The following is a 16,489-nucleotide window of genomic DNA, read 5'->3' on the forward strand; positions in this document are numbered from 1 at the left end:
TTAGGTTCAGAGTGTGGGTATTTGAACACAGGCATTTTGTGTGTTCAAAAAGGACTTTGTGTTAATGAGACCATTGTAGATTAAGATCATAGATCATAGAATTTACAGTGCAGAAGGAGGCCATTCGGCCCATCGGGTCTGTACTGGCTCTTGGAAAGAGCACCCTACCAAAGGTCAACACCTCCACCCTATCCCCATACCCCAGTAACCCCACCCAACACTAAGGGCAATTTTGGACACGAAGGGCAATTTATCATGGCCAATCCACCTAACCTGCACATCTTTGGACTGTGGGAAGAAACCGGAGCACCCGGAGGAAACCCACGCACACACGGGGAGGATGTGCAGACTCCGCACAGACAGTGACCCAAGCCGGAATCTAACCTGGGACCCTGGAGCTGTGAAGCAATTGTGCTATCCACAATGCTACCGTGGATATCATAATCCATGTTAATCTTAAAACCTCTGTGTAACTGTTAAACTAAAGGAGGAGTAAAGGTGTATTGTACCATAATCCAATTTTGTCATGTTTAGTCTTTTTTTCTCCTGTTGTTAAAACTAATTAGCCACCCTGTGACTTGTTTCTCCATGTTTTCTAAAAGAAAAGTAAAATTTACGATCTTTTGAGCCAGGGTTCCATCCTGGAATTTTCCCTTACAGTTATAACATCAACTGCGATCATAACGCAATGAAGGAATCCCCATTTTCCCAGTTAATATCTCAGTCACCAAATCCTGTTTATCCATTTTAGACCCTGCCGATCAGTAACTTGTCGTAAAACAAAACCTCTAAATAGTTTTCTGCTATAATGAGGGAAAGTACAGTAGTTGACTCTGTGTAACAAAATTCAGAGCTACCATCTGTGAAATTGACAAAAATGGAATCTGTCCAGTGGTGGTTGTGTAGATTGCTAAATGCCAGCTCTTTAATTACCTGTTGATGGTTACCTACAGGGGGGTTGATAGATCCTCCACTGACCCCCTGTTGCTGCCCATCAACAGGTAATTAAAAGATTCAGTTTAACAACCTACACAGTGCCTCTTTTATAGTTACCATTCTTGTCAATTTCACAGATGATAGCTCTGATTTCAGCTACACTGTGACTCAAGTACCACACACTATCAGATCAGAAAACTACACAAGGCTAGCCATTGATCTACATAAGGAAGAAGAAGTGGTGACATGTCCCAACTTCACAAAATCCAAACTCTGGACTTCAGCTCCCAACTTTAGTTCATGTGCTACAATAGCCAATCCATTTCAAAGTGCCTGTATGCACTATCTTGACTCATTGGGCTGAAATTTACCGTGGGCCTAACAAAGGGCAAAAAGTGGGTCCCAAGTGAGTCCATATCTGCTGGAAGCATTTTAGCATAGGTGACCCCAAAATTGGCTGCCTGCAGAACCACCATCCACTTAAGGATATTTGGGCAAGCTCCTAATTCTGTCAGACCATTCAGAGGTAAGATTCTGCCCAATATCCTATTGGTTTTGCATCTTTGTATGGTGAAAGCTATAACTGTGGCAAAAGAGTTCTTTCTGAGTGTTTCACATGATTGTTGTGTGATGAAGTTAATTTATCCAAACTCCCATTCAATTAACATACCTGTGTCTTCCAACATTTTACTTAAAAGAGGTTAAATTTAATATCCTGTTTGTGATCCTGTGACAAGCATTGAGCATAATGGGATAGAAATTCATCTTGGGCAGTATTGCAAAACATATACCATCTCTTGGTAGCTTACAAAATACTCTGTCCAGTATTCAGTTCTATTGAAGTCAATGGGTGAGGTGTAACAGAATCAAGGCAGATGGAGGGATTTGAGATACAGATCAGCATGACCAAATTTGAATGACGAAACAAGTTGAGAAGTTGAATGGTCTATTCCTGTATCTATGTTCCAGCAGGCAGCTAACGCAATTCTGCCCAAGACATGTTTTTACTGTCTGTGTTCCAAGTGTAGCCCAATACATTCTTCGTAAAGCCTTCATAGAATTTCTGCAGATTTGTACTCTACTGTTCTACTTATATATTCCAGTGTTTGACCACCCTTTAATAATTACTGTATTATATTTTTCATGCATTAAAAGTGATTAATTTCTTATCATTCTCAATTCATTTCTTAATCTCGCTGTGTTGATTTAGTTTTATATTATTCCATGCAAGATGACTTGTGATTCACAATCTTTCCGCCAGTAAGCAAGCCGTTACCTTTATCAGTGTTGAATTTACCTTATAGTTTGTCTGCCCAAGATGAGGCTGGTTTAGCACAGGGCTAAATCGCTGGCTTTTAAAGCAGACCAAGGCAGGCCAGTAGCACGGTTCAATTCCCATACCAGCCTCCCCGAACAGGCGCTGGAATGTGGCGACTAGGGGCTTTTCACAGTAACTTCATTGAAGCCTACTTGTGACAATAAGCGATTTTCATTTCAATTGATCTAAAACTCTCCTACAATTTTAATTGTATGGTCTCTTTCTTTTGTCAGAAATGTTTACCGGTTTTCATTTGATTTTAGCATCTAGAGTATTAATGGAGATTAGAATCAAGAGGGACACCTTTGGAATTCACTTCACCTCACATGAGTATTTTCATTTTTCCTATTCTTAACTAATGTTTACACATTTCTGTGTACGGTGTGCTGGAGAAACATGCCAAGTCATCTTTGGCTGATCCTCCCAAATCTCCTACCTCCGCCACCTGAATAGCAGATGGTGGAAAACACTGTCACCTCCATATCCTGCTCCAAGACACACATGATCCTGACTAGGACATCTCTCACTAGTCCTTCAACACTGTTGAGTCAAAATTCTGAAGCACCCTATCCAAGAGCATTGTGGGATCATCTTTACCATATACACTGTGGCGGTTCAAAGAGAGGAGACATTGCTACCATCTCATGGCAATTAGGAAGGGTAAGAAGAACTGGTCTTGCCAGTTGCGCGCAGATATGCTGAAAATTTAAAAAGCTATATCCTAAGGGTTATTGAAATCAATGTGAAAAATTACTTCATAAATTAATGTTACTAAAACTATCAACCCCCTTAGCCAAACATACATCTCAGGATGTTGAAGGAGACGCAATGGAAATTTGTGGATCACGTATTATAACTCTGAAGGGATCCTTGGGCATTGTTGAGTTTGCGTAGGACTGGAACAAAACCAATATCGTACTGCATTAAAAAATGGATATCATTGTGCCCGAGCCAATTACAGGTTATATAATTCCTACAGTGCAGAAAGAGGCCATTTGGCCCATCAAGTTTGCACCAACCCTCTGAAAGAGCACCTCATCTAGGCCCATTCCCCACCCTATCCCTGTAACCCCATCACACCTTTGAAAACTAAGGGTCAATTTACCTAAAATCCACCTAACCTGCACATCTTTGGAATGTGGGAGGAAACCAGAGCACCGAAAATAAACCCAGGGAGACACAGGGAGAATGTACAAACTCCACACAAACAGTCACCCAAGGTGTCCGAATCGAACCTGGGTCCCTGGCACTGTGAAGCAGCAGTGCTAACCACTTTGCCACCATGCCGTCCGAATTGCTTCAACATTAATTGAGAGATAAATTAATAGAAACTATTTTCTGAGAAGACTAAAAACAGCTTACATGGATTGAGATAATAAAACCCCAATCTGACAAACTTTGCTGACTTCTTTGATGATTTTACAGATAAATATATATGGTGAAACTCTTTATTTGGACTTTCAAAGCCTTTCACAAAGCCCTACAAAAGCCTAAAATTCTTACGGACTATTTCAACACACTTGTATTTTCTGGATGATGGAGAGCTTCGATGAATCAAGATGGTAACCTCATTGACTGTCAAGGTGACCTGGTTAAGCTGTCTCAAGTTGGAAGCAATCATTGCATGACTCTTGGGTGACCAATCCTTGATATTATCCAAGCTTGCTTCCTGTGCATGTATTATTTCATTATCTGAGAAATTGCAAATTGAACTGAACATTGTGCAATCATCAGCAATTAGCCTCACACTTTGAGGCTAGTTAATGAAGGTAGGTCATTGACAAAGCAGAAGAAGATAGTTGGGCCTAGGATGCTATTCACAACTTGATGTGTTTGGTCTCAAACAACCACATCTTCCTTTCTGCCAGGTGTAACTTCTGCCAGTTTTCTCCAGTCTTTTGAATGTTGCTTTAATCTCAGGGCAGTCACTGTCACACCAGCTCGGTGTCCATTTTTGAACCAAGGCTTTAATTTGGTCTATATTCAAACCACTTTTGACAGATCCCAAACTGAGCAGGTTAGTGGTGAGTAAGTGTTGCCTTGATAGCACTGTTGCAAATTTAGTTGAGCGTTCTGCTGATGATAGGGAGTAGGACAAAAGGACAACAATTGGCAGGATATCATTTATCTTGTGTTTGGGAATTTGTTTTGAACTATTTTATGTGGTAAGTGGTCATGATGTGGAATGCTGTGCCTGATGTTTTGGTGAAGGTTGATTAATTCGGGACTTTCAAAACTGAATTCAATAAGCATTTGGAAGAGAAAAATATTTGCAGGGCAATGGGTAAAGGCAGGTGAGTGGTATTAGCTTGAGTAGTTATAGCAGAGAGACGGCATGAACATGATGGGCCATAGAGCTTTCCTCTGTACTATAGCCATTTTAGCATTCTCTTTCCACATTGTTGGATAGATGCCAGCGTTGTAGCTACACTGGGACAGCTTGGCTGGGATGCAACTAGTTCTGGAGCACAGTTATTCAGCACCACAGCTGGGATGTTGTTGGGGCCTGTAGCCTTTCCATAGCCAGCTCTTGATGTCGCCTGATGTGAATTGAATTGGCTGATGAGTGGCATCTGTGATGGCAGGGAACTCTGGTTGTGTGACCACTTAGTTCAGTCTATCGAATGCTGCTTTCACTGTTTAGCATGCATGCTGTCCTGTGCTGTCACTTCACCAGGTTGGGGACTAATTTTCAAATACACCTGGTCAAGCTTCAGGCACAATTTCCTACATTTAATGAACTAGAATAGCTTGAGGGGGAGTTCTGAGAAATATGTCAATCATGTTGATATAATATGTCATTATAGACTGCACTGCTGTCAATGGCCCACAGCAGGTCCTGGATACTAGTTTTGAGCTGATAGAGTTGTTCTTAATCTATCCCACTCAGGATGGTGCTCACGCCACATGATATAATGGGAATGATCGTTGTGAAAACGCTATTCAATGACAACCAACTCTACCATAGCCAGACGCATCTGTGACAGATTGATGGGAATAAGGTCAAGTGCATTCTGTGTCCTTGCTTCCATCAGCTTCCTTCAATTGGTGTTCAACTTATTAAACCTAAGCTGAAGTTGGGTGGTAAGTGGTAACCAGCAGGAACTTTCCTCCCCTGTATTTGACCCGAAGGAGAGAGGCTTCATGGGGTCTAGAGTCAATATTCACAACTCCAAAAGTATTCCCCTCCCACCTCCAGTGCTTTGTATGAGTATGATTCTGCCAGACTATTGTTTGACTCATCTGTGAAAGGGATTATTATCCAAATAAATGCCACCATCACAGACTCTTTCCTACCAGACAGTAGATCAAGAAATATGAAATATTCACTCATGACTTTAAAATGAAATGACTAAGTATTGTGGAACTTTTTAACTCTGATTTTTTGATATGTGCTCCCAGCAAGTAAGCTTGTGTCGGAAGGCGCATATTCGGAAAATCAGCCCTCTGTCCTAACCCTCCCTCTGCCAACTGGTTAAAGAAAGCTTTAGGTTTTCATGCCAGCATTTTCCAGCGGTGACAGACTTAATTAATTTCTTCTAACCAAATAGATCACTCCTGCAGTATGAAACAAAAGGTTTAATATCTTGTATTAATACATTGATAAATAATTTCCATATCAGTGAAGCAAAAGTTCGGATGTAAAGGGATTTTAAAGTTGGTGAACTTTGAGTTTCTTTTGTAATATTGTTACGTCCTTTGATATTTCCTGATTTGTTTTACTCTTATGCTGCTTTTTAAATGTTACTTACATATTTCGTGCGGCACATTGGAATGTGCAGTATTTTATGCACCTGGGTGTGTTAAATCACTTGGTGCATCGTGTCTCATTTTGTTGGGAAAGATGTAGTAATGTTTAATTTGGTCAGTTTATTTAAGATTACCTCATGTATTTGCAGTAAACTGGTGCATCCTGCGGCAAGTTAGAGGTTCATTGTTATTTGTGAGGGAGATTTGCGGATTAAATGTCCTTATGAATTCCCAGTCCCTGGTTAAAAGAGTCCATCGTGAAGTTATTGTTTCTTCTGCTTTTAGACATTGAAGTGTGATCTCTGAGGTGCGGTGGATGAGTACTCGATGCGAGACTTTTTGTATAAATAGATCATGTTAAATTCATTCCTTTTCTCACAAAACACCTGAACTTTCGAATCGACTGCTTTGCAACCCTGAGTATAGGTTATCTTTAAAACAACCTCATGACAAATGCATTGATCAAAATCTGAATGGGGTTTGCAAAGTTCATCAGTTATCAAAGATTTAAATTAACTGAACGCACAGAACTATTGATTGGGTTAATCTCGTCCATGGTCGTGCTTTTTTATATATAAATTTAAACCCAACTATGACAATCCAATCTAAGCGATTATGATAAAGGAAATTCGATGTGAGAAAGAGCTGATTGTGTATTTCATTTTTAAAAGAACATTGAACTGCATGAAAAGAACACGAGGTTTCCAATGGACGATTTCACTTTAATGGACAATTTGCTGAATCCCGATTTGTACCGATTTACTTGGAGCTGAAACTTCTCTCCCATCTTTAGCAGAGCTGAGGGGGCGAGCACACACACACACAACGCGATATCAAACTAAACAACTTCTCCTGGACCTTTCAGCGACAAAGACCATCGATCAGCTGGCTGAAATTCAGCAGAGTAGCCAATGGACCATCTCTTGAGTATTCGAGGCTAATTTTAGAAGCCAGCCGGCGATAGAGTTCATCCCTAAACAGAACTTATACATTGAACAAAACTGCGGCAGAATGTTGCATCATGTAAAAAAAAAAGAATATATTTAGAAAGGACAATTAATAAGTCCGACAATAATAACAAAAAGAATCCAGAAGATTCTGATAAGTGCGATGGGGCACAACCAGCTCTTCCAATTCTCCAAAGCAACCCCAAACTGCAGTTCAGCTCATTGGTAACATTGTCAACCCCCTCCTGTCTGATCAAAGGCTCTCTCGCTCCTCTCCAGTCAAGCAGCAGCAATGCACAAACCGAGTCAGCGCTTGTGACACTAAAACCTTGGTCAATACTTGTGCCGAAAAGAGCAACTCCTGGACCCAGGACGGTGAACTGACCACAGCCCCAGCGAAAAATACGCTGCACGTTTAATTTCAACCAACAAACTTCACACAGTGGCGTCGCGGAACCCGTTTGGTTTTAGTCAATGAAACGCTTGCAGGTTAATTGAAAGAAAATCTACTGGCACCGCGGGTGAGAAGCTTTGCCAGTCGCACAGGGATGAAGGTGCGAGCTATTGAAAGGCATCTTCAGATGCAGATGAGAGCCATTCTGATCTGGCTGAGTCTCCAGACTGACTAACTTCTCTGCAAACCCCTCAGCACCGTGTTTGGGTATCCCAACTCCAGCGCTTCGCCTTCCAAACTCTTCACACCCGCAAGCCAGAAAATGTTTTATTTAAAACAAACTTACGTGTCCCATCGAAGCGCGTTGCTATGGTATCCAAGAAAGTGTTTTGTGGCGCTAATAATCCTTTCATAACAGGCATTTTTCCCGAGCGGTGTGAAATTCCCCATCAAACTTGCGCGGCTGTGTGGAGTGGACTGAGCGAGTGAGCGAGAAAGGGAGGGAGGGAGGGAGGCAGGGGCAGTGTGCTTCCAGCTCATTCACAGCGCCTTCCCCTCCCAGCTCATTCACAGCGCCTTCCCCTCACAGCCAGCCACACGGAGAGCTGGAGCTAAAGGGGAGGAGGGGAGAGAGCAGCGCCTTCCACTCACTCTCACACTCACTCTCACACACATATACACACTCACACACACACACTCACTCTCACACACTCACACAGAGCGGGAGAAAGGATGGAGAGGACCAGCAGCACCTTCCACTCACACACACACTCACTCTCACACACACACACACACACTCACAAACACTCAATAACACACACAATCAATCTCACACACACCCACACTCACACTCACTCTCACACACACACTTAATCTCACACAGACTCAATCACACACACACACACTCACTCACACACACACTCACTCTCACATACACACACTCACTCTCACACACTCAATCTCACACCCTCACTCTCACATACTCACACTCACACACACACTCACACAGAGCGGGAGACAGGATGGAGAGGACCAGCAGCACCTTCCGCTGATACACACTCACTCTCACACACTCACTCTCACACACACACCCTCACTCTCACACACTCACTCTCACACACACACCCTCAATCTCACACCCTCACTCTAACATACTCATACTCACACACACACTCACTCTCACACACTCACTCTCACGCACACACCCTCAATCTCACACCCTCACGCTCACATACTCACACTCACTCTCACACACACACTCACACACACTCAATCTCACACAAACACTCACACCCTCACTCTCACACACTCACTCTCACACACACACCCTCAATCTCACACCCTCACACTCACATACTCACACTCACACACACACTCACTCTCACACACTCACTCTCACACACACACTCACTCTCACACACATACCCTCAATCTCACACCCTCACTCTCACAAACTCACACTCACACACTCACTCACTCTCACACACTCACTCTCACACACACACCCTCACTCTCACACACACACCCTCAATCTCACACTCTCAAATACTCACACTCACACACACACCCTCACTCACACACACACAAACTCACACTCACTCTTACACACACTCACACACACACACCCACACACACTCACTCTCACACACTCACACACTCAATCTCACACTCTCACTCTCACATACTCACACTCACACACACACTCACACAGAGCGGGAGGCAGGATGGAGAGGACCAGCAGCACTTTCCGCTTATACACACTCACTCTCACACACACACACTTAATCCCACACAGACTCAATCACACGCACACACACTCACTCTCACACACACACTCACACACACTCACTCTCACACACACTCACACACACCCACTCACACACACACATACTCACTCTCACACACACACTCACACACACATACTCACTCTCACACACACCCACACACACACAATCTCACACCCTCACTCACACACACACTCAATCTCACACCCTCACTCTCACATACTCACACTCACACACAATCACTCTCACACCCTCACTCTCACACCCTCACTCTCACACACTCAATCTCACACCCTCACTCTCACACACTCACACTCACTCTCACACATTCACACACACTCAATCTCACACACACACACTCAATCTCACACCCTCACTCTCACATACTCACACTCACACACACACACTCACTCTCACACCCTCACACCCTCACTCTCACACCCTCACACACGCACACTCACTCACACCCTCACTCTCACACAGAGCGGGAGACAGGATGGAGAGGACCAGCAGCACCTTCCGCTTATACACACTCACTCTCACACTCACTCTCACACACACACCCTCACCCTCACACACTCACTCCAACACACACACCCTCTATCTCACACCCTCACTCTCACATACTCACATTCACACACACACTCACTCTCACACACTCACTCACACACACACACCCTCAATCTCACACCCTCACGCTCACATACTCACACTCACTCTCACACACACTCACACACACTCAATTTCACACAAACACTCACACCCTCACTCTCACACACTCACTCTCACAAACACACCCTCAATCTCACACCCTCACACTCACATACTCACACTCACACACACACACTCACTCTCACACGCTCACTCTCACACACACACTCACTCTCACACACATACCCTCAATCTCACACCCTCACTCTCACAAACTCACACTCATACACTCGCTCACTCTCACATACTCACTCACACACACACACTCACTCTCACACACACAAACTCACACTCACTCTCTCACATACTCATACACACACCCTCACTCACACACACACAAACTCACACTCACTCTCACACACACTCACACACACACACACTCACACACACTCACTCTCACACACACACACTCAATCTCACACCCTCACTCTCACATACTCACACTCACACACACACTCACACAGAGCGGGAGGCAGGATGGAGAGGACCAGCAGCACCTTCCGCTTATACACACTCACTCTCACACACTCACTCTCACACACACACTCACACACACACACTCACACACACTCAATCACACACACAATCAATCTCACACACACCCACACTCACTCTCATACACACACTTAATCTCAAACAGACTCAATCACACACACACACACTCACTCTCACACACACACTCACACACACTCACTCTCACACACACTCACACCCACTCACACACACACATACTCACTCTCTCTCACACACACATACTCACTCTCACACACACACTCACACACACATACTCACTCTCACACACACCCACACACACCCTCACTCTCACACCCTCACTCTCACACTCACACACTCAATCTCACACACACACACGCTCACTCTCACACACACTCACACACACACAATCTCACACCCTCACTCACACACACACTCAATGTCACACCCTCACTCTCACATACTCACACTCACACACAATCACTCTCACACCCTCACTCTCACACCCTCACTCTCACACACTCAATCTCACACCCTCACTCTCACACACTCACTCTCACACACTCACACACACTCAATCTCACACACACGCACTCAATCTCACACCCTCACTCTCACATACTCACACTCACACACACACTCACTCTCACACACTCACTCACACACACACCCTCAATCTCACACCCTCACGCTCACATACTCACACTGACTCTCACACACACTCACACACACTCAATCTCACACAAACACTCACACCCTCACTCTCACACACTCACTCTCACACAGACACCCTCAATCTCACACCCTCACACTCACATACTCACACTCACACACACACTCACTCTCACACACTCACTCTCACACACACCACTCACTCTCACACACATACCCTCAATCTCACACCCTCACTCTCACAAACTCACACTCACACACTCACTCACTCTCACACACTCACTCACACACACACTCACTCTCACACACACACCCTCAATCTCACACTCTCACATACTCACACACACACCCTCACTCACACACACACAAACTCACACTCACTCTCACACACCCTCACACACACACACTCACACACACTCACTCTCACACACTCACACACTCAATCTCACACCCTCACTCTCACATACTCACACTCACACACACACTCACACAGAGCGGGAGGCAGGTTGGAGAGGACCAGCAGCACCTTCCGCTTATACACACTCACTCTCACACACTCACTCTCACACACACACTCACACACACACTCACACACACTCAATCACACACACAATCAATCTCACACACACACACACTCACTCTCACACACACACTTAATCTCACACAGACTCAATCACACACACACACTCACTCTCACACACACACTCACACACACTCACTCTCACACACACTCACACCCACTCACACACACACATACTCACTCTCTCTCACACACACATACTCATTCTCACACACACACTCGCACACACATTCTCACTCTCACACACACCCACACACACACCCTCACTCTCACACCCTCACTCTCACACTCACACACTCAATCTCACACACACGCACACTCACACTCACTCTCACACACACTCACACACACACAATCTCACACCCTCACTTACACACACACTCAATCTCACACCCTCACTCTCACATACTCACACTCACACACAATCACTCTCACACCCTCACTCTCACACCCTCACTCTCACACACTCAATCTCACACCCTCACTCTCACACACTCACACTCACTCTCACTCTCACGCACACTCAATCTCACACACACACACTCAATCACACCCTCACTCTCACATACTCACACTCACACACACACACTCACTCTCACACCCTCACACCCTCACTCTCACACTCACACACTCAATCTCACACACTCACTCACACTCACCCACACACACACTCTCACACCCTCACTCTCACACTCACACACTCAATCTCACACCCTCACTCTCAAATACTCACACTCACTCACACACACTCACATTCACTCACACACACACTCACACACACTCAATCTCACACCCTCACTCTCAAATACTCACACTCACACACCCTCACTCTCACACACACTCTCACACTCACTCTCACACACACACTCACACACACTCAATCTCACACACACTCAATCTCTCTCACACACACACACACACACTCACTCTCACACACACACTCAATCTCATACACACTCAATCTCACACATACACACACTCACACTCACACACGCACTCAATCTCACACACACTCAATCTCACACACACGCACTCACACTCATTCTCTCACACACACTCAATCTCACACACACTCAATCTCACACACACACACTCACACACACACTCACTCTCACACACACTCACTCACACCCCCCCACACACACGCACACTCACTCTCACACACACACATACTCACTCTCTCACACACACATACTCACTCTCACACACACATACTCACTCTCACACACACACTCACACACACATACTCACACTCACACACCCACACCCACACACACACACCCTCACTCTCACACCCTCACTCTCAGACTCACACACTCAATCTCACACACACACACACTCACATTCTCACATACATACTTACACACACACAATCTCACACCCTCACTCTCACACACACACTCAATCTCACACTCTCACATACTCACACTCACACACACACTCACTCTCACACCCTCACTCTCACACCCTGACTCTCACACTCACACACTCAATCTCACACCCTCACTCTCACATACTCACACTCACACATACACACACCCTCACTCTCACACACACACACTCACACTCACTCTCACACACACACTCACACACTCAATCTCACACCCTCACTCTCACATACTCACTCTCACTCACACACACTCACTCTCACACCCTCACTCTCACACCCGCACTCTCACACTCACACACTCAATCTCACACCCTCACTCTCACATACTCATACTCACACACACATACTCACTCTAACACACACACTCACTCTCACACACACACATACTCACACTCACACACACACACACCCACCCTCACTCACACACACTCACTCATACACACCCTCACACTCACACAGAGCGGGAGGCAGGATGGAGAGGACCAGCCGCACCTTCCACTCTCACACACTCACACTCACACTCACTCTCACTCACACACACTCACTCTCACACACACACTCAATCTCACACCCTCACTCTCACATACTCACACTCACACACACTCACTCACACACCCTCACTCTCACACCCTCACTCTCACACTCACACACTCAAACTCACACCCTCACTTTCACATACTCACACTCACACACACACACTCTCTCACACACTCACTCTCACACCTTCACTCTCACACTCACACACTCAATCTCCCACCGTCACTCTCACATACTCACACTCACACACACACACCCTCACTCTCACACACACACACACTCACTCTCACACCACACTCACACACACTCAATCTCACACACACACTCAATCTCACACCCTCACTCTCACATACTCACACTCACACACACACACTCACTCTCACACCCTCACTCTCACACCCACGCACTCAATCTCACACACTCACTCTCACATACTCACACTCACACACCATCTCACTCTCACACCCTCACTCTCACACCCTCACTCTCACACTCGCACACTCAATCTCACACCCTCACTCTCATATACGCACGCTCACACTCACTCTCAAACACACACACTCGCACTCACTCTCACACACACACTCACACACACTCACTCTCACACACACACTCAATCTCACACACACTCAATCTCATGCATACACACACTCACACCCACTCTCACACACACACTCAATCTCACACACACACAATCTCACACACACTCAATCTCACACACACAGACACTCACTCTCACACACACTCACACACACTCAATCTTACACACACTCAATCTCACACACACACACTCACTCTCACACACACACACTCACTCACACCCACACACACACACGCATACTCACTCTCACACACACACACACGCTCAATCTCATACCCTCACTCTCACATACTCACACTCACACACACACACTCACTCTCACACGCTCACTCTCACACCCTCACTCTCACACTCACACACTCAATCTCACACACTCACTCTCACATACTCACACTCACACACCATCTCACTCTCACACCCTCACTCTCGCACCCTCACTCTCACACTCACACACTCAATCTCACACCCTCACTCTCATATACGCACGCTCACACTCACTCTCACACACACACACTCGCACTCACTCTCACACACACACTCACACACACTCACTCACACACACACTCAATCTCAAACACACTCAATCTCATGCATACACACACTCACACCCACTCTCACACACACACTCAATCTCACACACACACAATCTCACACACACTCAATCTCACACACACAGAAACTCACTCTCACACACACACTCACAAACACTCAATCTCACACACACTCAATCTCACACACACACACTCACTCACACCCACACACACACACGCATACTCACTCTCACACACACACACGTACTCACTCTCACTCACACACATACTCACACTCACACACACACTCACACACATATACTCACACTCATACACACACCGTCACTCTCACACCCTCACTCTCACACTCACACACTCAATCTCACACACACACTCACACACTCAATCTCACACCCTCACTCTCACATACTCACACTCACACACACACTCACTCTCACACGCTGACTCTCACACCCTCACTCTCACACTCACACACTCAACCTCACACACTCACTCTCACACACACAAACTCGCACTCACTCTCACACACACACTCAATCTCACTCACACACTCAATCTCACACCCTCACTCCCACATACTCACACTCACTCACACACACACTCACACACACTTAATCTCACACACACTCAATCTCACTCACACACTCACTCTCACACTCACACTCAATCTCACACACACTCAATCTCACACATACACACACTCACACTCACTCTCACACACACACAATCTCACACACACTCAATCTCACACACACAGACACTCACTCTCACACACACACTCACACACACTCAATCTCACACACACTCAATCTCACACACACACACTCACACACCCTCACTCTCACACACACACTCACACACTCACTCACACCCACACACACACACGCATACTCACTCTCACACACACACCCTCAATCTCACACGCTCACACACTCACTCTCACACACACTCACACACACTCAATCTCACACAAACACTCACACTCTCACACACTCACTCTCACACACACACCCTCAATCTCACACCCTCACACTCACATACTCACACTCACACACACACTCGCTCTCACACACTCACTCTCACACACACACACACACTCACACACATACCCTCAATCTCACACCCTCACTCTCACAAACTCACACTCACTCACTCACTCACTCTCACACACTCACTCACACACACACCCTCACTCACACACACACCCTCAATCTCACATACTCACACTCACACACACACCCTCACTCACACACACACAAACTCACACTCACTCTTACACACACTCACACACACTCACTCTCACACACTCACACACTCAATCTCACACCCTCACTCTCACATACTCACACTCACACACACACTCACACAGTGCGGGAGGCAGGATGGAGAGGACCAGCAGCACCTTCCGCTTATACACGCTCACTCTCACACACTCACTCTCACACACACACTCACACACACACACTCACACACACTCAATCACACACACCCACACTCACACTCACTCTCACACACACACTTAATCTCACACAGACTCAATCACACACACACACACTCACTCTCACACACACACTCACTCTCACATACACACACTCACTCTCACACACTCACACACTCAATCTCACACCCTCACTCTCACACACTCACACTCACACACACACTCACACAGAGCGGGAGACAGGATGGAGAGGACCAGCAGCACCTTCCGCTTATACACACTCACTCTCTCACACACACACTTAATCTCACACACAATCAATCTCACACACACCCACACTCACACTCACTCTCACACACACACTTAATCTCACACAGACTCAATCACA

General features: G+C 45.7%; 1 protein-coding gene across 1 annotated transcript in view; it reads right to left on the reverse strand.

Moving 5' to 3' along the window:
• kcnh8 (potassium voltage-gated channel, subfamily H (eag-related), member 8) overlaps positions 1 to 7,912 on the reverse strand; it is a 674,720-nt gene extending 666,808 nt beyond the window's left edge. Inside the window, exon 1 of the mRNA XM_072508746.1 lies at positions 7,692 to 7,912. Within this exon, the coding sequence (XP_072364847.1) occupies positions 7,692 to 7,767 (76 nt within the window). The 5' untranslated portion in view covers positions 7,768 to 7,912. The remainder of the gene's footprint in view (positions 1 to 7,691) is intronic.
• Between the last annotated feature and the right edge of the window lie 8,577 nt (positions 7,913 to 16,489).

This window comes from Scyliorhinus torazame, chromosome 6 (genome assembly GCF_047496885.1).
Source record: "Scyliorhinus torazame isolate Kashiwa2021f chromosome 6, sScyTor2.1, whole genome shotgun sequence".
NCBI lineage: Eukaryota > Metazoa > Chordata > Chondrichthyes > Carcharhiniformes > Scyliorhinidae > Scyliorhinus > Scyliorhinus torazame.